This window comes from Clytia hemisphaerica, unplaced genomic scaffold, assembly GCF_902728285.1.
Source record: "Clytia hemisphaerica strain Z4C2 unplaced genomic scaffold, Clytia hemisphaerica genome assembly, whole genome shotgun sequence".
Lineage (NCBI taxonomy): Eukaryota > Metazoa > Cnidaria > Hydrozoa > Leptothecata > Clytiidae > Clytia > Clytia hemisphaerica.
In genome coordinates, this window is record NW_027104594.1 from 547871 (window position 1) to 572971 (window position 25101).

The 25101-nt window shown below is 36.1% G+C and overlaps 1 protein-coding gene across 1 annotated transcript in view; it reads right to left on the minus strand.

The window, feature by feature from the left end:
• Positions 1 to 1354: 1354 nt before the first annotated feature.
• The window catches only part of LOC136823957 (protein unc-80 homolog), a 45004-nt gene continuing 21257 nt past the window's right edge, over positions 1355 to 25101 (minus strand). Inside the window, exons 23-44 of the mRNA XM_067080114.1 lie at positions 16204 to 16248; positions 15582 to 15769; positions 14760 to 14838; positions 14041 to 14091; positions 13488 to 13562; positions 13047 to 13154; positions 12385 to 12492; positions 11651 to 11811; positions 11130 to 11296; positions 10436 to 10641; positions 9790 to 9869; positions 8650 to 8767; positions 8143 to 8182; positions 7508 to 7563; positions 6824 to 6984; positions 6501 to 6637; positions 6098 to 6289; positions 5698 to 5793; positions 5317 to 5405; positions 4083 to 4425; positions 3284 to 3803; positions 1355 to 2156 (exon numbers count right to left, since the gene is read on the minus strand). Coding sequence (XP_066936215.1) covers positions 1421 to 2156; positions 3284 to 3803; positions 4083 to 4425; positions 5317 to 5405; positions 5698 to 5793; positions 6098 to 6289; positions 6501 to 6637; positions 6824 to 6984; positions 7508 to 7563; positions 8143 to 8182; positions 8650 to 8767; positions 9790 to 9869; positions 10436 to 10641; positions 11130 to 11296; positions 11651 to 11811; positions 12385 to 12492; positions 13047 to 13154; positions 13488 to 13562; positions 14041 to 14091; positions 14760 to 14838; positions 15582 to 15769; positions 16204 to 16248 — 3756 coding nt within the window. The 3' untranslated portion in view covers positions 1355 to 1420. The remainder of the gene's footprint in view (positions 2157 to 3283; positions 3804 to 4082; positions 4426 to 5316; positions 5406 to 5697; positions 5794 to 6097; positions 6290 to 6500; positions 6638 to 6823; positions 6985 to 7507; positions 7564 to 8142; positions 8183 to 8649; positions 8768 to 9789; positions 9870 to 10435; positions 10642 to 11129; positions 11297 to 11650; positions 11812 to 12384; positions 12493 to 13046; positions 13155 to 13487; positions 13563 to 14040; positions 14092 to 14759; positions 14839 to 15581; positions 15770 to 16203; positions 16249 to 25101) is intronic.

Below are 25101 nucleotides of genomic sequence, written 5' to 3' on the forward strand. Positions count from 1 at the left end.
GGGATTAGTCCTGAATACAAGAAGATGGAAATACCGAAAAGCTTGTTGAGAACTTTGAGCTATTAAAAAATATCGATTTATTATTTATGATTTTCGTATTCCACATAATTATCCATTTTGAATTATCTTTTCGAAGAGGTATACTCTACAACTCCAAACCAGTAAATCTGCTGCTATATGAATAAGTATGGTCGAGCATAAAGTTCGAGGAGAAATCTCTAATGAGGATACTATAAGATCGCACACAAGATCGAATCGAGGGACGCGAGAATGGCGCCATTGATCACCAACTTTGCCGCCCTTTTCCTTATTCACATAAAAAAGAGCAATGTTTTAAGAAAAAACGAGTAAAGTATCCAAACATTCCTTGCTCGCCAACACGCTTGCTTAGATCTTAGAAAGGCTACAAAATTATAAAATCAATGCAAAAATAAAATCTAAATATTAAATAATCAGAAAGAAAGCTCCTGTCTAAATGCTATGTAATCCAAATAATTTTACATATGTTACAAAAACGTGAAGAAAATTTCATGAAAAAAAACTTTAGAAAAAGGAAGACTGCGTCGGATAAGTACGAAAACAGCTGAAATTCAAGAAAGTGCAATGTGACGAGAACATCAAATAATAGCAAACGATTCGGTGCGCGTGAATGGTTGTCAATGCAAAACGTACCATACATACGGTCTCTGAAATTCATTTTTTACTAGATTGGGCTTTTCCAGAAAAAATTTGAATATGAGGGGGGGGGGGGAGGGTTTTACCCCGGACAAAGTGACTTTTGCCCCCCCCCCCCCGGACAACGGGTTTTATCCCCTGAACAAGCATCAGTTGACCCCCCGTACAACCCAAATTACCTCCAGACAGAGCAAATTTATCCCAACCCCCAGACAAAATAATTCTCCACCCCCCATGTACGGATATTTTCTGGAAGAGCCCAATTGTTCAAATTGCCATTGCTGAATATTGGTCTAGACATTGGTACAGAGTACTCAAGATAAGCTGGATACAATGAAATTGATATGCTCTTTTTTTGATGTGGAGCATTCTCTTTGTCCCACATAGTGTACTAACTTATCTAGAGCCCTCTGTAGCTATCAAAATCTTTTGGCAAAAAATACAAAGCGAAGTGAAATTCAGAGGAAACTCGAGAAATGCCTAAACTACCGGGATGTTCTGGAGTTTTTATAAGATACTTCAGTAATTGGTCATTTGAAGTAATAAAAATGACGTATTCTTTAGAAAAAGCAATAAAATTGTTGTATTACTGGTTAACAACCAACCAAATCAAGAAAGAGCTTGTAAAAACTCCAGCTTGTCCCAAACTACCACCAAACAAAAAGATCAAGTACGAAGATACCAATTTCCATTGAATATTTAGTTAGACTCAAATTGGAACCACTCATCATTTTCTTTCCGTCAGTTAAGGTTGAGGTTGTTGCATTTCCAACGACAGCTTCTTATGAATTTTCGCGATAGATTCTTCGTCAAAGGCGGGCGGTTTCGGGAGCGAACGTTTCTGCTGAGGCGGTGATTTCATTTTGGTGGGCGGAAGCGTAACAGGGACGACAACTGGTTCTAAGGGCATCACTGATGGTAAAGGGTCTCGCTCGATTAATGGTGGTGATAGGGGGGTCGAGGGCGAGGTATCATCTTCGGGAAGAGCAACAGCAGGTTTTTGTCCATTAGGATCGTCAAAGAAATTGACGAAAGGTTGTAGTGAGGGAGAAAGTTTTCTTCTTGGTGATCGCGGTGATGAAAAACCAGAAGATGAACTATGGATTGAAGTTGGTGATAAAGTATTGTTCCTTTCTTCTGGGAATTCTGTAGTTACAGCACTCAAATCAAGAGCGGGTGGAAGGGCGCTTTCATGAGATAAAGCGGGCGGTGATAAAGAGTTGCCTTGGCGGGTGGAGTTTTCATCTCCTTCATCGATGCTTTGGCGTTCGTCTCCTTTAGCGGACGAGAATCGGTCTCGCGACAAACTAGATAAACGCTGCGTCGACATTGTTGCTAGACCGGCGATTTTGAGCGACGGACGTTCATTACGGCGTTTGACGGCCGGTGAACGTGAGAGCGAAGGATTGTGGCTGAAACATCTTGGACGTTCTTTGAAACCATCATTGGAATCGATACTGGAGCTCACAGACAGTGTATACCTGAAAAGACAACGTAAGAGTACTTTAATGGGATTATCAAATTTCGCGGCTGGGTTCATCGGCGCAATTTTAAGATTTCACGGGAGCTTAATTTCAATGATGGTTGACAATATTCTCACGATTTTGTGCATTTTATTGTCAAATCATGTTGGTTGTTGCATAGAATTCTATGGTTGTTGCAATACGTATTATTAGCGCCTCTTTGATGCCAGTAAATATTCAAAAAGTATTTATTTGACATTTTTCGAGTTTTTGTTTTGGAATATTTCGTGGATAAGGCCTTTCCAAAATTTTATTGGGACTTAATTTCGCGAATGACACCCAAATCCGCGAAATCCGCGAAATTTAATCCCCGCGAAAATTTATCACATTCAAGTATAGTCTAATAAACGCTTTTTTTTTAAAACTAGTTTTTACCAAGCAGCCTCGATGTTTCTTCAGAAATCGGCCTTTTGAGCCTTAAATGTTTCTTACATGTTTCTAAACTTTTTGACATAATCAGCCTATTTTTCATGCAAAGAAAAAAAAATTGTTTTGATTGAAAGGTTCTTAAAAAAAACGAATTAAAAAATGTTATTTTCTCATTCTCAGCCTCAGGATGTTTCTTAGATGTTTCTTAGTTTTTAGGCATTCGAGCCTCATGTTTCTTAAAAGAATGTTTCTTAAAAAAACGTGTACTGGGTCCACCACAAAAAGAGTCATTGCATCAAAGGGAAAAGACAAACTTAAGATTTGTTGCTCAATTTGGCAATATTAAGAAAATGCATAAAAAGTGTGTAGCGCAGTAAGACGATGTAAAGGGTGAATGAGATCGATTATGGTGCCTTCTGGTGTTCTAGAGTTTATCAAACAGTAGGTTCGTCTTGCAAATCCTGCCATTGTTACACGCATGCGTAATTTGTCGTTCTTCTAAACCACATGTAGTTAATCCCCGTGATAAACAAAGAGGAATGAATCCGTAGGGGTGGTACAGTCACAAATTTGTCGTTCTTTTTCTATTTTTAGCAAAGCAGGATTGTTACATAGACCCCCTCCATAATAGCTACCACGAGGTGAGTTCTTCAAAATGTATCTTATCAAAGAAAAACACGAAGATCAGTCAGAAAAAAAAGTTGAGTAAGGGTTACCTTTCACCATTCTTCGGTGATGTGATGGATTCGTTGAAGATTTCCTCTTCACAAAACCTCCCACCACCTCCGCCATCTTTCTTATCGTCATTATTTTCTGAAGACGCCGTGGAAGAACTGGAGCTCTTCACCAGTTTCCCTTGACTATCATCTGACAATTCGTGATCATCATGAAGGTGGCGAGGCGGGCTTGAGCGGGCCGCGCGGTCATCATCATTCGGTATAATACTTTTTTCGTCATCATCGCTACAGTCTGTTGAATCTTGACGCCGAAACATTTTCATGTGTTTGGTACGTTTCGATAGTTTACCAATTTTCCGACGCGGCGACGACAAATTTCTTGTCGGTGACGATTGGAAATTCGTCGGTACTTCTTGCGTCGTCTCCTCCATGGTAATGTCGGTGTCATCTTCGTCGAGACTTGTTTTTGACGGCTTGAAACTGACTGTTTTGCGTAGACGTTCTTTTTCTTTCGGTGAAGCGTCAGACGTCTTCGTTTGACGTCGTTTCATGATTGAACCTGCAATTGAACAAAATCAAAACAATCAATCTCAAAGGTCCTCATTTGCGTCATTATTGAGAGAAAGAGATAAATGACCGAGAAATTTTCGAATCGCATCCAAAATGCCGTAAAACTAGAGAAAAAGATGAAAATTATCTGTCGTTTCGCTCGAAAAGGTGCCCAATCATAAAATAAAAGAAATAAGTCTTGCGTTTGTTACAGAAACCAATACTGCACAGTTGATTTATAAAATTGAAACAAGTTGAGTTCCAGAAGTATGCAAAACATTACTCATACCTTTAGGAGAGACACGTGACTTCTTAGTGTCACGGCGTCCACTTTTCCACGCGCGCTCTCTTTCCGTTTTGACGCGTTTGATGTACGATTCATCGTCTTCTTCTTGGGAAACACGGCGTACTGGAGTGTTAGATAGCTTGAAATCCGTCTCATCAATTTCTCCCTCTTTTACGGTATTGTCATCCAGCGTTCTTACTTCTCCTTTAGCTAAGGAGCTGAGCTCTACCAGGAGATGATCCAAGACTTGAGAACGGCTTCCCATGACGGGCGGGTTAGCGAAATCTTTTTTGATACGCTGACATAGTTGTTGAATCCGGAATGGATAGCGTGAAATGTCGGCAAGCTGTCATGGAAAGAATTAAAGAAATTACACGGAAACTTTTTCGATAAAGCTGGATTCATATAGAAATCTTTGTTATTTATTTCTAAGCTCCAGGTTGTACAAATCAGGTCTCATTCATATATTAACAGAGCAAGCAAGATATCTGCTACTAAAATTGAACTGTTCTTTAAGCTGTAACCAAACAACCGTAGTTGGCGGGTTGTAAATTACTAAAAACTGAGAGAAGGCTTTGAAAATGACTTGCTCTTAAAATACTTTGTCCGATGCCTTGGAAATGACCGCTAATACACAGCTTGCAAAAATAAAGTTTGAAGTCAAACCACGCTTTTACTCGAAATTGTTATGTGCTTATTACATGACCTTTATTTCTGATTGGTTCGAATTTATTAATACTAATAAGGTAATCAAATTTGAGTTGTAAAGCAAATAACATGGGAATAAAATCACGTGAACTTTTTCGAGTAATCACGTGTTTTGACTGCACTGCTATAATTTTGAAACCTGTGTATTGATGATGACGATTACTGTTACTGCCACAGTGCAGTAATTAATTTGTATATTTTCAAATGTGTCTCGTGAAAATTATCATTTTTATTGTATATAGTTAATTGTCTTTTATCGCCTTTATGTTCTGTAATTACACGTTTTAGTTTTAGTATTTTCCTTTGGGATTTAAATTGCATTTAGAAATTTATAGATTTTTTGTATAAATAAGAGACTTTGTAAGAGCAATATTGTGTGAGCTATGCTCAGAGAGCGTACGTGGTGAAATCCCCGTGAAATCACAGTTTTTCACCTATTGGAAAATATAATGTTTTATGTTTATTCAATTCTCGTTTCACCAAGTTTGGATTAAAAGTTTTGTTGGCAGTGGCCTGCCATTACAATTACCTTTTTCCTGATAACGGGGATGAGGTGCATTAGTACCGGCGAACGATTGCTGACGATGTGTGAGATAAAAAGCCATACTGTGTAATCACCTATGAACAACAAGGAGAGTAAAAATCTTCAAATCTTTGGCTTTTCTATCAATAAAAACTGCTTTGTGATGCTAAATGAAATTTGAAAAATATATGTTCCACCATTTACAAATTTAATACTTGAAGTTTCGTCTAATTTCCATTGACAGCTAAAAATGCTTGGTACTAGACACATAGTTTCCCCGTTGTTTCACCGAAGAATTAACATGAAAATCGATTTGGAATATAGAAAGAAAAGCTAACACATTAGCTGTCAAGGGTTAAAGGAGAATGGAACATGAAGAACACTTACTTTCATTGAAGTCGATGTAATGGATGAGAGCTGAGCGCAACGACTTCCATAACTTTCCAAATGCTTCGTTGAAAACATTCAATAGGATTTTCAAACCTGTATTGTAATTGAGTTTATGATTATGCTCTGAACCCTCTGTCTGTTAGACATTTTGAAGACATCCAACACAATCAATTCTCTGTTATTCTAACATTTTATCGTTCGTTATCTCTTCGTAATTTTAGATTTTTCACCAGTTCAAAGAAAATTTTTGGACACTTGAAGATCATAGAGGGCGAGACCCTGTTTGAACCCCTTTAACCAACTAAGTTACTTATTTTATTTGAAGTTTCATTGGTTTGAAATATCAGCAACGAATTTCAATTTTATGACTTATATGAAAAATGTGGTTAATTCTTACCCAGGAAGCAAATCTGTGACATGGCCGGACTGATCGTTTGATGTTGTCGACCGAAATTGAAAGTAAAACTGGTCAACATGGAGAATGCTTGATTTGCGACGTGCGTCGAACCATCAGCGTTCTTCAGTTGTAAAAGATTCATCAAGACGTTACTGACAAACGTGACGTCGTCCGTTGATAATGTCGGCATGTCTAGATCGAGAAGGTAAAAAGGAGTTATTAAGTCTTTCTTTGAATGTTCAAGATAATGACGAAAGTCAGTCGAACAAGATAAGATGTGATGTTAAAAAACTCAGAGAGCCTAAGTGTTGTCATTGGAAGAATATTTGCATTTAGGCCATTAGAACGGACGTGTTTAAAACGCCTGGTATTTATTAGAGGGTCTCCTCAATTTAGGACTTACCATAACGGCCAGTACCCATGCGAATACATAGAGGTAACAACCAATGGATCAAGAATCGTTCGACTTTTGTGGCGTCAGGGTCTTGCAAATACATCATCATGTTGGATTCAAGACCAAATTGATCGTTTCGTATGTACCTGTGACGGATGAGAAGTAGTACATTTTGGACTGTACCAACAATTTTCAATCTTAAGCAACAAGAGTGTATAGAGTTTTTCAGGTTTAGTACATTCGATTTGCATAAAGTAATCGTTAACAAAAAAACCTTGCAAAATGAAATAAACTTGATAAACGATTAATTGATAAACATTAAAGATACTTACAGTAACTTAGCAGCAAGCTTGATGACCATAGTATTGAAGCCAGGGGATGAGGGCGACCTAAGGCCGTCAGGAATGTCTGCCGTGGACGAGGTCGGTGCTGATGGGTCCAGTTGAGTGCTGAAATCTCCAATCATAACACGAGTGCAAGTGTGTAGCAATGACTGAAAAAGAGATTATTACCAGTGTTGACCTTCATCCTTCTAATCAAACTACGCTACAAAGGTCGTAACATTTGAGAAAAAGGGAAATCCACCTGGAAGTTTTGAAACCACGATCGATTTGTAAGTGCTCTACAGCAGGTTCAAAGGGTAGAGTTTTTAACTCTGAGCTTTAACGCTAGACTTAAGACTTAGCACCTTAGGATCTGAGGATCCAAAAGTTCAAAAAGTTCAAAAAATCGACTTTCTCTTCGGAACTTCAAATCTTGAAAAACGTTAAAATAGCCGGAATTCTCAATATATTTTGACCATGATTGTAGTATCATTTAACCGCAAACTATTTTAGCCGAGATGGAAATTGAGACGCAGATCTACAGAAAAGATTAATCATTTATTCTCATGCTCAAGTCATAGTTGAACCTGATAATTTTTAAAAACATTGAATTTCCTTCGGAAATGATTAAGATTATATCAAAGATTTGACTCATTTGACTCTTTCTACATTGTAAAAATGAAAGACACTCACTCTCAGGTCTTCAACGTCGGCTACGGATTCATCTTTCTTAACCGTCAAATTCACACCTATGCCATGAAAAAGAAAAGAAGAAACTCTCGGTCCGGGGTTTTATATGATTGTCATTGAGCTACATTGGATAAATGATAGATCTTTGATATATCGAGCTTCGAGATGGACTGCAGTTGTTTATAGTCTGTGTAGTATAGTAATATGGGTGTTATATAATAATAGGATAGTTTTAACGAGCTTATATTTGTGTTTTTATTTAATCATCAAGCCTGGTGTAGTATGCTAGACTAGCATAGAGATTAAGATACGATGAATTTTCTTTAGAAGAAAGGCTACTTAAAATTTTTGTTAAGCCTGATTCCATGTCTACCTCGCATAAATTCTATGCTAAATGTCACATATTAAAGAGATTTGAAGATATTTCTCGTTGGCAAAAAATAATAAAGTGCTTTAAAACTATTGCAGAACTTTATGCGGATTCTCATAGAAAACAAAACGTTAGTCCACAAAAAAAAACAGAATCCGCGGTTAAAGATGTTTATTAGAATATGGCGGAAGGTTTTTTGAATGAAACCCATATCATTTGGGGAGGGTGTCTGCTAATTCTAATTTCTACTCAACAATCAAGATTTTACCTTTAATCAACACTTCCAATCCATCCCAGTCCACGAAACTCTGGATAAGAAAAGTGAAGAAAGTCGATTGTTGAAATAGATAAATTCATTGTAATGTAATGAAAGCTTCGCTGAATTTTATGATTTTTTCGCAAACGCCGGTTAAGCTTGCGCTTCAAAAGCCCTTAGGATAATAAAGATGGAGGCTTCTTCGATTCGAACGTCAAATCCATTTTTGGACGGGGTTTTCATCGGAAGGCAGTGCTAATTTTCGCGCTCAATGAAAATGAAATTTTAAACATAAATCAAAACCAAGACGTATCATCAACTGTTTTTTCGAAAGACAATAAGATATTTTTTGTCACAAAACTGCACGAAATCCAACTTTCTTACTCGAATTCCTCGAATCAACCCCCTGGCAAAATTTGAGAATAACAGCTCAGCTACCATCTTGCGTTATACACATTTTTCATAAACTCAATTAGTATAGCATGAGATCCATTGGGATCAACTTATTTGTCAACATACCATGTAAGCAGGTTTGAGAAGAAGTTTATTGAATATACGGTTCATCCTCTTGATGATGATTGTGAAAGCTTCCAAACTCTCCGTCCAAGTGATGCTCGGCATTGCCTCCAATAAGAACCTTTAAGGTGAGAGGGAGAAATAAAATGAAAGACCTAGACTATTGAAATAATCCATTGCACTCAATAAGGTCAGTCTTCACTTTCGCGCGAAATGAGCGAAAAGGTAATTGTTCGGTTGAAAAATGAAGCAATTCCATCGGTCAAAATTGACGTAACAGACGAAAAAAGTAGAACTTCCTTCAACTTTTTTTTTGTTCACGCGAAACTTTTTATGACGTACATGGTGTTTGTTTTTTTATAAGCAAGTGTAGGCCACTTGGTCAGGCTCGTGTATGCTTAAGTTCTCAAAGCATCCAGGCATAACTTAAGCCGTGGAATTTCTTATTTTTTACTAGATAAAAATGACAACTTGAAAAATATTCCAGGCTGGCATATATGCTCATGTTATGCTTAGAAATTCTGCAAATCTGAGCCTTCATATGCTTATAAGCGTCATGCTTATAAAAAAAAAACATGTAATCTTTTCATCAGACAAAAAAGGTTAAGAAAAAAACTGTCGCCCATTTCGCGCGAAAGTGAGACCGGCCTTAAAAAAAAAACAGTAGACTGCTAGACTACGAAAGCCCGGGCTAGATTAAGAAAACAATTTTACGGTCTCTAATTGTGATATTAGAATTTGATTTATTTCATTTCGGTTTGATCATTTTGGCTCACAAGTAAACAACCAAATTTTTGAGCAACGATATATAAAATACAAAAACTATGAGCTAGCCTTGTGTGTTGTTGTTATTTTTCAAACAAAACCTACCAGTTAATTCAGAGATACTTTTGAGTAAAGGGAAGAGTATCTCATTGGGTACAAATTCAATTCTACACTACAAAACTTGTAAAATTCAATCGTAAATACAGTTGATGATCTTTAATTCGATTTTCAAGGGGAATTAGATTTTCATCGAGTTCTTTTTGACGGTGACTTTCACTATTATCGAATAATGGAGCGTGTCTAATAGTAAAACTTGTAAATAACGATAATTCAGTTCAAGACTGAAGAAATTGCAAATGTATTATAAATTGTCAATACCTTTGGAGTCCAGCATTTTTCAGCACATTGTGATCATAAAACACCAATTGCAATAAAGACATCGCTACATCGATTAGAATCTAAAATGAAATTGGAATTTCGCTAAAACATGTGTAGTACAAGAGTTCGAGCACCTTGGCCGAAAGGAAGTTCTTGGCAAGAAAGATTCATCACGAACAAATTAGTTACTTTTAGGTTCCAAATAAACGCCCCCCCCCCCGCTTGTTAATTTTTCGAAATTTTTCCAAACCCCTCCGAACCTTATTAGGACCCCCCCGCCCCCGTTTATTAATTTTTATGAATTTTTTCACTTTTTTCAAAGAGAAGGTCTCATATGTATTCTGCTCTAATTATCCTGATTTTAGCCTATATTTACCTTATTTTGGGGTTTTCGTAATTACAATTTCCAACCCCTCTCAGAAATAAGGTACCCCCTCCCGTTTATTAAAAGAATTTTGAAAAATTTTCTGACCCCTCCCCCCCCCCCCGTTTATTTGGAAGCTAAGAGTACCACAAACAATATTCGCATCGCAGGCAGTGTTACAAATAAGTTATTTTCTTATATTTCTAACCTTGTCAGCCCTGAATTTCTTATCCAACTAGAGAAGACACGAAAGGCTTTCTAACGAAAAATACAAAATCTTACAAAGGCATTTTCTTCATCGATGATATCTGAGAATTTGGTGTCATTCTGTCCGCGCGTGTTAGATTTGAGTTGGGAGTAACGTTGAGTGCATTGAAGCGTGAATTCAGATGCCAGTGTTAATAAAACAGTTCGTGGTTGATAGAAATCATCTAGTTGCTTCTTCTCATCTCTGTTGGTCGCATTGACGAGAAGCGGGTTCTCACCATCTAACAATGGAAAGAGAACACAATGAACGTCACTAGAAATCTTGGATTTTCACCAAAGTCAAAAAGTCTTGAAATTTAACAAAACATGGAATATTTAAGTTCACGTTATCACAAATTTTATCTCTGTAAAGAGTCATGTTTTCACTTAAAATTGTCTCTCTAAACAGACTCACTCTTGCTGCCATCAAGATGTGAATCACGACACGTCAAATTACGTGACTAAACCATAATGTGTACCAATGTAATAACTTCACTAAATTATGTAATCGTTTTCTTTTACTCAAATCGTCATTTGCAACCATTTCAAAGGACATTGCAGGAAACACTAAAGAGGCTTTACATGTTTTGTTACGTAATTTCAACCCTTATGGAAACAAACATCCGTTCGATTTGTGTAAAGGTTCACCACTACAGATTCGAACATTTGCTTTCATAATGTAGCAAATTTCATAACTTAACAAAACATTTAAAAAATCTCAATTTCTTACCTTCAAAGATATGTTCCGGTTCGTCGCCTTCTTGAACCATTTCGCCCGCGTTTCGCCACCAATTACGAACGGCCGTGTATGCGCTTTGCATGCGGTCAAGGATTCCACTTGACGACGGGTTGTCAAGGAGATTGTCTGCATTCATACTGCTATCGTTCCGGTATCGACTGTAAACAAAAAGAGATCCATAAAAAAAACCTTTTCGATAAACTTTATCAGCACCGCGAAAAGGACTAGTTTCGGTATTTGAAATTATTCCATCATAATTGGACAGATCCCATTGTATACACGTTTTTTGCTTATGGGTTAAATGTAGGACAGTCCCAACCCTCTACTGTGTGTGTCCCTCTAAAAATCATTTCTATGTTTCCACGGAAACAAAATTTATAAAATGTTAAACCCTGCTCGGTTTAGTCAATAATACTATGACATGGTGTTAGATTATAATCATGATGATACATTATTTCAAGCCGTCAATTTTCCAGTTCTAAGAAAACAGTGAAACAAATGATGAAACTTACATCACAAGAGCTTCATTGTGTTCGATGATAGTTGCGATGTACTTGATGAGTGATTTGATCTGGCGCATCTCGTGCTTCTTATGATCACTTTCGTGAGGGTTGGCATCGGTTTGAGATTCCAAATATTTCAAATGGTATGGCACAATGGCGGATAACACGAACTGGAATAAAAAAGCAAAATAAACTTGTTAAAACAGAGACAAGTTATTTTTTTACAGTCAACTCTTGCTAATACGAACTCGAACTCGGCTTTTTCGAATTACAGAAAGATTTGAATCATCATAAGTGTTTTATGAGGTTTTCCAATTGATGGGGACTGAGAATTAGTTCGAATTATAGAAGGATCCAATTAAAAGAAGCTCGAATTAGCGAGAGTTCTCTGTAACAAATAAAAACATAAGATTTCATCTTCACTGTAGATCTAACTTCATGTCAAAATAATACCAGTTGAATAGCCTTATGAACTATCCTGACTTTCCAAACGCACTGCACAAAGACTCCAAGATGCAGAAATTTCACAAAGTTTTACAATTGAAATCAGTTAAAATCAGTATTAATTATTTAATGTTATGTTATATTGTAATTAGTATTTTTTAAATCTGAGGATCAGGTTGTTCATGGCAAAATTTCAGCCTAAATATAATCTTATTTTCAAAAAGCTGAACCATTTTCTTATAAAGTGTAAAATTTTATCTCAGTAAAGCAAACATAAAGTCAAACTAAAATACTCATACCATCATTTGCAGGGCGCGACTTGATTCTGGTTTATAAGCAATGATGGTCAGCGCCAAACGAATGCTCAAGTCGATCTTATTGTGGTCATTATCTTCTAAAACGTCGTCCTATTAAATAAAAAAAAAGATATGAGAATGCAGTCATGGATGTTACAGTTAGGTTTTCAGTCGTCTTTTTCCTTAAAAATGTCAAAGTAAGTAAAGTCTGCAATCGCAGTCGGAGGCGTTCCGACAGCTACTTATTCGTTAGTTATTTAACCGAAGGTAAGGGGGTAAGGGAGGGCGCCACTATTTTCCCTAGATTACTTCACTAGAAGTCTAAGATTGTTAAGAAAAAGAGAATGTTGGTATTTCTAAATATTAAATTTTCGAAGCACAGTAATGTAAGCTGGGACCCTAACACCAGAATGTCGAATGATATAATTATATTTATAATTGAGGAAATGTGGGAGATCATGAGGGGTTTTGAAAAAATAGGTATAGTAGAGTCTCTCTAACTCGAACCTCTATAACTCGAATGTCTCCTAAACTCGAACAAGTTTTATGGTCCCTTTACTTAACAATGCCTTATAAGTGTTACCCCATAATTCGAACAAATTTCAATTCCCCGTGTGTGTTCGAGTTATGGAGAATCCACGAAAAGCAAACAATGGGCTACATACATAAGGTCGTATTGGTTTTTCACCATCAACCAAACTCATGATGTCCAATCGATCTTCTATTTCATGATCTAATGATTCCAACAAGGCGAACAAACAACGAGACGGAATCTGTGGATACAAGAAATCGAAATCGAGTGTCGTATTGAGTAGTGTTCAAGAAGTACAAGGACCTAATCAATGCTGTATTTCATTATTTAATACCGTCCCTCTGAAGAGGCACCATAGTCTCCAAACTAGAAAGTCTCAAAGATTTTTAAAGAAAGTTACGGCGCTTAAAGCTAAGTCAAAGCTTCCAACAAAGTAATTGAATGTAAACTCTAATGGAATAATGATATAAGTGAAGCGAAAAGGTTGCTTTGCTATTCTTGGATTGATAAAACTTAAAGCCTACATCTAAATAAAAGGGCATTGAATTTTTACTAAAAATTAGCAATTTCTCACCAATTCATATAGTTCTTCAGGTGTGAGGTCGATCATATCATCTGTCATCAGCATGGGAGATACACTGGCAAACATCTACGAAAGGAAAAATGTACATCTAAATATTTTCCTGTGTTAAATCATTAAAATCATAGCATAATACAATAGACACCATTAAGTTTTGGAGGTTACATTTCTCCGAACTTAAATTTTAAGATTAAGAGATTCAGCAAAGGAGACATCCATTTTTGACACCAAAAGAAATTCTATTGTAAATCTGCTTGGTCAGTATAAAAGAAGTACACAGAACCGATATTTACGGCTAATTTCAAAATTCAATGCCGTAGAGGGTCTGTTGTCAATGTCTTTTCTGACTTGAGATTTCTCAACACGACCGCTGCGATGGAGTGAGGGTGAGAAAGGGGAGACGACGAGAAAAGTGTTGCTATTTATAAATCAAACTTCATCACAGAAGTTTCCGTAGGGAAATTCTTATCAAACAGACAAGCTATATCATAAAAAGAATATCTTGAAGTAAAAAAGTTCCCTATTTGTGCATTTGGAGTTTACTAACCTGAAGTAAGAATGGGCTCCGATGAAGGTTGTAAAATTGTGCGATTGCAAACTGATTGAGAGAACGAAAATCAAAATAATTAATCTAGATTGTATACAAATTAATAAGGTGCTACAGTATACTAAATCGATTCTTAGTTACAAGAGCGCTAAATATACCGTCATTTAGGGTCCAAAGTCTGGTTAACCTTAGTACATGGATTTTTCTAAGCATTTTGAGCTGGGGCCGTTTTTGTGAATTAAGATTGAGTTTCTAATCTGCTCAGCGAAGCTGTGAATCCATGAAGATAGGAGTCTGGGGGACATTTTCAGGATTCAAAGAAAAGCTCTCGAAAAATGTTGAATATGTATAAAAAATTAGTCATTTTTACTTACAAACATCAAAGTTTTTAATTAGCTATTATTCTTGCCCACTAGAATAATATATTTATAGCTTTCAGACCAGAAGAATATGCTGTTTGGAGGCTATGAGAGTTACCCCTTGCTGATGAAAGTAACCATGATTGACGGTCAGCAAAGCCGATGAAGGTCAGTTTAGAAAACTGATTAATTCGATAAAAAACATTTCATTTTTTGAACTGATTAACCTTTCCGTTAAGGATAGTTTTGACCAATTTCGCATAGTGGTACCGTTAGGATAATGTAGTATTACCCTGATTAAGGCTATGATAGTTTGTGCCAAACCCACATAAAGCTTAGAAAAATATGATGTAATGTTACCTCGAGGACTTCTTTGACGAGCATGTTATTTTCGTGTTGTGAATACACTTTGAAAATGGTCGGTAAAACGTCGAAATACCTGGGATTGAAAGGGAAAGAGAAAATTTGGTAGGTCAAATATGTTGACTAAGTTTATACAAATATTACATATCGGAAAATGACAAAAGTATATAAAGGAATTTTCTAATTTCTTAAACGTTTGATTTACCTTATTGGAACTAATTTTCGCGGGTTTTAATTTTCGCGGTTTTGCCCTTTTTTGGACAAATTTCTTTCATGTTCCTAGGGATTTTTCAAATTTTTCGATAAAATTGGAAAAAATTGTATTTCGCAGGAATTAATTTTCGCGGTTTTTAACTCTCAAAATTTTTCGCGGGATCAAATTTTCGCGATTTTGACGAAAAACCACGAAAAACGGTAAAATTAATTACTGTAAAAATTGGTTCTAATAAGGTACGTAAGGAATCGCCTCTATAAATTCGAACGTTTGCTTCCATAATTACAATAATTGTAACTTTGGCAAAACCTGAAACCTCAATCTTGGGAAAATAGTTTGGGAATTTTTCTCGTTCAGTATCCCAAGTAAGTAAATTGAAATGTTGAGAGAATAATTAGGACGTTCTTTTAAAATAAAACTTCAAGACATAAAGAAGCTTTGTTAGGGACAGTGTGTATCGCCAACAGCCACTCGAAGCCATGATGAAAGCGATGTAATATTTCCGTCTAATTTAATCTAAATTTTGAATTCGGTATACTGTAAAGAATTATTATGTTGCAATATGGTATCTTATTACACCAACAATGTTAGATTAACATGTTTACCCATCGTTAGAGAATTTTTTGCCATACTCTCGAGCAACGTTGATGAGAGCTGCAATGGATGATCTTAAGATCATGACGTCTTCACAATGCAAGAGGAGAGCACCGTTGATTGGCTCCAAGAATATTCCGATTGCATCTTCACCAAAATGATGCATTGTGGATAAATGCCCCAACAAGTTGTTGATAAACTGTGTGTGAAATGAATAAAAAAGATTGTAAACAGATTAGTCGAGTAAAAGAGCTTACAGTTGGATTTGAAAGGGACATATTTAACCCTTTGAGAACCTATATGACGGATATATCCGACATGTTGTGCTCATGTGAAGTCCAGTCTTCATTTCGGATGCAACACATGTATGAATTGTATTTTTTTTTTTGGAGTTTGAGAGAGAAAGTTTAATTTTTCCTTTTTCCAGCAAAAGTAATGGCTGGGATATACTTAACTCTCTCTAATTCCATCTTCAAAGGACAAAATGTTTTATTCGAACTAGAGAAAGATTCAAATTAAAGATCGAGTAATTTAAACCACTTTTCAGCTGAAGGGACCACTATTTTAGTTCGACTTAAAGAAAGATTCGAATAAAAGAATTGAAAAGAATTAAAAAAGTTGATCATATAGTACCTTCACCCATGTATTCTTGTAAATGATGTCGAGATCCAAAATTTCCTGCAAAAAAGACAAGAAAACTTTGAGTATATATTCCAAAAGTAAGCAACTCTGCCATTCGATGACGGACTGAGTAAAGCGCTTTGTTTGACTTTCGAAAAGCATGTGACCATGCATCTTGTGTAAGAATTACTCATCTTATTTAGGAAATTACTCATCTCCGAGCAGATCCAGATTACTCCACTCTGCATCCACTCTTAAGGTCAAATTTGGCAACTTTCAAAAAATCGTAAAAATTCTAGCCTTCTCATTCTCATTGTGTTACGTTTTTGAGCGTTTTAAAATCTTAGGCAAATAGTCCAATGCCGAAAAATGAAAACAATCAGTTAGAAAATATAGCGTTTAGCAAAAATGCATAACGCATTAAATTCCATTATTGTTTGTTGATGGGGGAGAGGTAAGGGAAGTAGGGGAAAAATTAGAAAGTTCCGGTTGCAAAAATCAGTTTTATTGACAATTGAATCATGCTTGATGGTGGGCATTGTTATCAATAATATTTTTGTGTGAAAGAAACAAAGAAATATAAGGAAAAAGCCCAATAAAAATCTGTAAAAACGGCGATTTCCAGCATTTTCGGCCGGAAAAAAATCTTTCTCAAATATCGGACTCGGCCATGTTTTGGGCATTGCTACTTTAAAACTTTGTGCAAAATGTCAGAAAAAAAAACTGATGCTGAAATATCGAGAAAATGCCAAAAAACGGTTTTCCAGCATTTTTGGTCGGAAGATTTTTTTCTCAAAAATCAGGCTCTGTCACATTTCAGGTATTTCTATTTTGCATCAATGTGCAAAATTTCATGAAAAAAATATAAAGTACATCTCGAGAAATTCAAGAAAAACCGTTTTCCGGCGATTCTCGGGTGTTCGGACAAGTTTTAGAAAGTTCCAGCTTCAAAAATCAGTTTTATTGAAAATTAAATCATGCTAATGGTGGACATTGTTATCAATAAAGTTCTTGTGCGAAAAAACAAAGAAATATCAGGAAAAATTCCAATGAAAATCTGCAAAAAACGCCAATTTCCAGCACATTTCCGGCATTATCGGCCGGAAAAAAATGTTCTCAAAAATCGGACTCGGCCAATCTTTGTGCAAAAAAATCAGAAAAAAATTAATGATGAAATCTCGAGAAAGATACTAGTTAAGACATAAAAATGCAGCTTCACAAAAAAATAAAAACTTGCAATGGAAAATCTTATAAAAAACACTTAAAAAGCTGCTTTTTCCAACAAATTCAACTTTACTACAACCAACTAGTTGACCAAATGGCATCGGCTACATCATCCGTAAGGCCAAAACAATCTACTGCTTCTAAGAAAATCTTAATGAAAGAAGATATCATTATATGCACCGAAAATCGATGTGTTGACGACAGGGATTCAGATTCGCTAAACCTGTGCAAAATGTAAGAGATCCATTCACTACAGATGTTGTATGCTTCCTGCATTCCATATTCAAACACTCAAAGCCAACAGAACCCAGAAATACATTTGTATCAACTGCGTTGAAGTTGAATCCAAGCTGCTCGAACTGGTCCCCAAGAAGGAAAAGGCTCAACCATCGCTTCAAACCCAATTAATGAAATTAAACGCCTTCGCAGAGAAATCGACGCATGCGAAGGAATTATAAAAAGTAGTCGTGACTTTGAGGATCACCTTAAGAAACAGCTTGAAGATAAGGACGCAGATCTCCAACTCTTGAAAAATGATTTGAAAGCTGACCCCGGCCTACATACACTCGAGTTTGCTGAAAAGAAATTCGAACGAAAGCTTGACGAATTCAAGGACAGTATCCTGTCAACAATAAAGAACGAATGCCAACAAGCTATGAAATCGTATTCAGAAGCCACAAAATCTGGTCTCCCTCAACAACCGACGAGTGACACGAGCGGAATCAAACTTGCTATTAAACAAGCCAGAGACGAAGAGATCGCTCTTGAGATGGAGAAGAGGAGAAGAGCCACGAACATCATCGTTCACGGAAGAAAAGAAGAAGAACAGGTATGCGATAATAGTGACAAAAATAATCATACTAGGGACTGTGAATGGGCTGATCAATTAATTAAGGATTTACATGTTTCTTCTAAGATCAAAAAAATATTTAGAATAGGTAAGAAACCAAATCGTCCACTGTTAATTTGCCTCGATAGTGAAGATGATAAACTTAAGATCATGGGAAATCTCCCATCACTTAAAGGTAACGATACTTATAAAGGCATAAGTATCACAGAAGACCTATGTAGGTCCCAACGTGAAAAGTATAAAGAGCTATCACAACAGGCGAAAGACCTAAATGATGACCTAGAAACCGATGAATTTATTTATCGGGTTCGAGGATCGTCAAAAAACGGCTTCGACATAAAGAAGGTGTACAACAAAACACAAAAACGATACAACAACCCAATCAATCAATAAAACCGATCGATAACGATAACGACAGCTTGAATGAAAACCCACCTAACAAAAACGATTCAAAAAACACAACCACAGCAATTAGTGAACTTACTATCATCTACACAAATGCAGACCAAATGACATCTAAGAAGAAAAACGAACTTTTAAAGCACGTTGCTACTGAACAACCTCATATAATTGCGATCACCGAAGTCAACACCAAACGGATCTCTGAGAGAAAAGATCAAGACTACTCAATTGAGAATTATTCTACACCATATAAAACTAACATAGGAATACAAAAAAAGAGAGGAATCATCATTCTAGTCCACAAGTCTATTGATCACCTCATCCTACAAATACAAACGAAAGTTGAATTTGAAGAGACTTGTCTGTTAGAAATTGCAATGGAGAACAAAGACACCATGTTACTCGGATGTCTTTATAGAAGCCCGACAAAAACTGAAACAAATATCTTCGATGAAAATAACAAGAACATGAATAAGCTCATAAAAGATCTCTGCCTAAATCCGAAATACACTCATATATGTCTTATAGGTGACTTTAACTATAAGAAAATCGATTGGGTCCATTGGTCCTCACCTTGTGAAGAAGATAGCGACGAGGAGAAATTCCTTCATGCTTTAAGAGACTGTTTTTTATACCAACATGTCCTTGAGCCGACACGGCGACGAGGCACCGACAAACCATCAATACTCGATCTCATCCTTACAGGAGAAGAAAATCAAATTTCCGAGATAAAATAACTAGCCCCACTCCATCTCAGTGATCACAGTGTCCTCTCCTTTAAATTCTATGGCTATTTCACAATTAAAAATGAGCTTGATAGATTTCAATACAGCAAAGCCAACTACCAGTTTATGAGATCTCATCTAAGCCATATCAATTGGTCTATCGAATTCATCCAAAATTCGATTGAATCAGATGTGAATGAGAGTTGGGACCTATTCCCAAAACAAATGATCGAGCTCCGAAACCTCTATGTGCCACTTACCCATAATAAGAACAACCTGTCAAATCAAAGAAGGAAAGGGAAGCATCCCTTAGATCCAAAAATTTGTCAGATAATTAAAGAGAAACGTAAGGCGCATAGAAAATGGATCATCTCACTTCAAAATGACGACACTGAGAGACGTAGAAGGGAGTACGTAAGATGGCGCAACGCCGCTAATAGAGCCCTGACTCGCTCCAAGAGAGAGTTCGAAAAAAAGATCAGCGAACAATCAAAAAGATTCTGGAAATATGTACGCAGCAATCTGAAAGCAAGAACGGGAATACATCCTCTCCTCGAAAGCCCTAATAATGAAAATTCGATCAAATATGATGACAAAGCCAACATACTCCAGAGCCAATTCTGTAGTGTCTTTACACGTGAGCCACTTGAACAACTCTCTGAATTCCATTCCAGGACGGATAAAGAAGTAGAGATAAATATACTAACTGAAACTATTAAAAAGGAGCTCAAGGCGTTAAATCCAAACAAATCCATGGGGCCAGATGAACTTCACCCAAGGATGCTCAAGGAGCTCGCTGAATATATTGCAGAACCGCTTTTCCTTATAATGACAAAATCTCTCAACGAAAGTTGTCACCCAAACGACTGGAAGCATGCTAATGTATCACCTGTTTACAAAAAAGGAAACAAAAATATAGCTGAAAACTACCGTCCGATTAGCCTGACATCCATTGTGTGTCGAATGATGGAAAAGATTCTTAAAACACATATTATGTCACATCTAGAGCAAGAGAAACTACTTTCTAACAAGCAACATGGTTTTATCAATCGCCGATCAACAGTAACACAACTGCTAAACTATCTAGATGTGTGTACCGAAGACATTGCTAACGGTAAAGCTGTTGACGCAGTATACTTCGACTCAGTTCCCCACCAAAGGCTCTTAATCAAATTAGAAGCCTACGGAATAAGAGACAAGTTGCTTGAATGGATCAGATACTTCCTGAAGGATCGATTTCAGATAGTTAAAGTAAATGGAGCTGAATCCGAAAAACAATTAGTTCTTAGTGGAGTACCCCAAGGTAGTGTCCTAGGGCCTACCCTTTTTGTTCTATACATCAACGATTTACCGGATTCAATTAAATCACAACTCTTTCTATTTGCTGACGACACTAAACTTGTCAATAAAGTAGAATCAATTGAAGATGCACTTATAATCCAGGAGGACATCGATCGACTACAGCAATGGTCAGATACGTGGCTTTTAAAATTTCATCCCGACAAATGTCATGTACTAACGTTAGGTAAGCCGAATATAATTAAACATGTACATCAATACACACTCGGAGGAAATTTACTGAAAAATGTACAATTCGAAAAGGATCTCGGAGTTATCTTTGACCAAAATCTCTCATTCGACCAACCATAGAGGTATAAAGAAAGACAGGAGATGAATTTGTCGGTAATTGGTCGTTAAAGTCTTTTGATTTCTTTTATGTAATAAATCAAAAGAAATTCTAGGCTCGCCCGACGAAATACGACTTTTTAGTAGAACTCAAATCTGTTCTGAACATTCTTACTTTCAGCATCGAAGATTTCTAGCCTTCTAATATACGAGAATAAAATAAAATTTAGCACCACGAAATAAGTTTGCGTTCAATTTTGGCATCCATTAAATTTTGTTTTGAAAAGATATTTTCTCTAGCCAGAAAATAAAAAGTTCTTTATAAGCACACACAATTTCAGACCCAATTTGTAGACAAAAAGTCGCTGGAGAATTTTGGAGAAAAGTATTAAGCAATAGGGTTCACCTTGAAGAAAATGTTGATCGAAAAATCTTGTCATTTGATGAAGGACTGCAAAGTTTACAGGCCCTTTTTTAGTCCAAATATTTTCTTACACCAATGTCAGAAACAATGAATCTCGTCTCATCTTATTTCCAACACTTAAGTTAGCCAATAAGATTTCACCTATCAACAAAAGAGCTCATTAAAAATGCACGATATATGAGATTATAAGCATGCCTACCTCGTAATTTTTTTAATCGTAGGGCGAGCATGGTTACAATAGCATACTTCTCCTGTTTCTTTATACCTCCATGGACCAACATATATCAAACCAAGTAAAAAAGGCAAACTCAATGGCTGGTCTAATTAGAAGAACCTTCACGTATCTCACTCCTGAATTATTCCGTAAACTTTACATAACATTTGTCAGGGCATTACTATCGGGGCATTCAACAGTGGAATAGCCTACCTGAAAAAGTAGTTAAATCATCTACAATACAAGAGTTTAAAGAAAACCTCGGTCTAGCTTGGAAAGAGAAAATGTTTGAGTATGATTGAAATTGTCACTATTGTCGCATATCTGTTTGAAGTTAACCTTTGTAATAAACCAAACCAATGTATGAGCGATTTATAGAGGCCCATGTGCTTGCACGGTGGCCTGGAAATCTGTAAAACATTATTATTATAAGATTATGAAGATTCTTTTTATCAGGAAAAAAACAACCAAAAACTATACAAATTGTCTTTACATTATTATATACAAAAAAATCCATCGAACACTCAGTACAACAAAAGAACGGGTTTAAAATATACAATAATTACAAGTGCCATAAATGACATGATCAAATAATTTTAAGATGCTTATCAAAACGTCTCGTATCTCTGATGTGATCATCTCGTCTGACTGCGATCTAAAAATGATAATATGACCATTCATCTTAACGTCAGGTTAGCAATCTGCTTATCATGAATTGGATGATGTTCTATTCAGTGAACCGCCGCGTTGTTGTTGATTCCCGTTTGTCTTTGATGTTGTAACATATGAGGCTTTGGAGATTGCAGATGCGGGTTTAGACTTCTTGGTTAAACAGAACGTGAGATTTGAATTGATCGGTCGTGAAGGGTGCATGCATAATTTTGAAGATTGAAGAGTTGATGAACTTGAAGATGGCTGCATTTTATGTTTGTAGTGGACTTGAAATTTACTTCAATGGTTAATGGACGAGGCTCCTCTGAGGCGTTTGTACAGAATCAACCTAAAAAAATATAAGGGTATTGTTACTTAACTTGAAAACTTTTTCCAAAAAAAAAAAAAGAATTCAACCAGACTTATATGCTCTCAAACCTCTGCTTCAGTTAGTCAACCAACAGAGACCACACCATGAAATTGAAAGTGGAGGGGGCAATGAATATGGAGCCTAAGGAGGCACAACCAAAAGTTTTTGGACATGCTCCCCCCCCCCTTGTGGCGTGGAAACTGATCAAATATGTACTCAGAATGAATAAAAGAGAGAGGAGGGGGAGGGGGGTAAGCGATTTTTGGAAATCTTCGTTGAAATGACAGATGAACTTAAAAGGTGCAATATAACAGAGAAACAACGAGAAAAACATTGTAGGAATTTGTACTAACCTTTATGCGTGTTCTTCTTTACTTTTATCGTTGTACTTGTGCTTGATGTACACAAGATGTACGCTTATTTATACCATCACTCTCTCTCTTTGTGTTTCAAGATAACGCAATGTTTCCTAGGTGATAACCAATCACATTGCTAGTCTTAGCCTCTGAATATCGCTGATTTCAAACAATAAGAAAAAACTCGACCAACCAAAATGATTGTATGTAGAATTGACGTAATAGTTTCCAGTTAATCAACCAATCAGTGGGCCATACAAATACCATACCAAATATAGAAAGAAGTATTCTTCAAAAAACGGCACATGTGACCAAAGAAATCATATGACCAGCCACCCATAAAATATTGAGCACATTTTTTGGAGATTGCAAAAGAAGATTTCGAAATCCTCTTTTTTATTGCGCAAATACACGCTGTTTTTTTTATAAGAATGGTGTAAATCCATTTCATCATTCTTAACTTTTTGGTCGAAATCTCTTAATGATGATATTTAGATTTTAGTCATAGTCTCAAAATCATCGAAAAGTAATGTAAAAACAGAAAACTTTCATATGTGTATGCATAAAAAAACAAATACAATGTATTAAACAGCTATGTAAAGTAATAAGGAAGATAAAATAAAATGGGCTAGCTAAATCAGCTCGAAAAAGTTATAGATGCATTTCATTTGAAAACATTTCATTAAAAAAAGTGAAAATTTTCATGATGACAATACTCTTACGATATTCTTAAATTTTTGGTAATTTTCATCATGGACATTCTTATAGTGTATTCTTATAAAAAAAGGGCGTGTATTTCCAAAATTGAACAAAATTTCCCAAGAAAGTTTTGTTGAGCGGCTGATTTATCAACACAAACTAATATAGTAAGAAAATCATAGATCTAACAACAGCTGTGATCCAGGAATGTCTCTTTAAAAAAAGGTTCCTGTAGCAAAATTGAAATCTTCCTAGTGTGTGTAAGGTGAGGTTTTGCAACTGGCCCTCCTTATTGCAAAACTGTGTACTATTTAGTCTACACAATAGACAGATCCAGGCTTTTAGGCCTTACTCTTGGTCTATAGGCACTGCTATAGGCGGCCACTAGTGACCCCCACCGGGAATTGCTTATTAATAGGTTTAAACATAATAGACAACATTCACAAAAGATGTTTATCAATAGAGATTTTAAATAAAAGAATGTTTAAAACATAGCTGATTGGCTTAGGTTTCGAAACTCTCTATTGTTTCATTAAAACCTCAGTGCGCATGCGATTTATCTGGAGAATTTCAATATTCAAAACAAGAGCAGTGCTCATAGCCCGAAGAGTAGGAGTTTTACGCTCGAAACGAAGGAAGATATGACGTAGCCTATGTACTATTGCATTAAAACAGTTTTTATGTGATTTCTATAGATTTAAAAATATTCACTTGAAAACCACACAATGTTATTTTGCAAGAAAACAAACCCGATGTTTTTATGACTTTATTTCCGATTTTTGGAATAATTAGAGAGTTCTGGTTCTGAGAGTTCTAAGTTTACATGGTATTCTAAACTAGCTAGATCTTTCATGGTGATTACGATGCAAGTTTATAAGCTTAAACCTTGTATCCCCTCCTACCACCTTATAAAGTTGTAGACATGCTTTAATAATAAACCATAACAAACATCAAGTATATACAGGGTTCAGACAGACCTTCGAAAATAAAATTCCCTGATTTTCCCTGAATTTTAATCAATTTTCAAAGGTTTTTTCCCTGAGAAATTCCTCATTTTAGCTATTTTTTCCCTATTTTTTCCCTGAGTATCAAGCAAACCATAAAAACTAAGCAGAGTCAAAAGAGATGTATCTTTAAACAAAAGGCACACAAATCAAATGGTAAACCTAAGGTAAAAATTGAAGCTACAAATACTGCATATGAATAAACACTTTAAACCTAAAAAAACTTTTAAATCTGTTTTTCCATTCATTCTTCAAAAAATAAAATTCCCTGAGTTTCCCTGAGCAGACTGGGAAAAAAAAAATTTTTTCCCTGGGTTTCCCTGAGTTTCCCTGATTTTTCTGAAAATTTATCATATTTCCAGGTT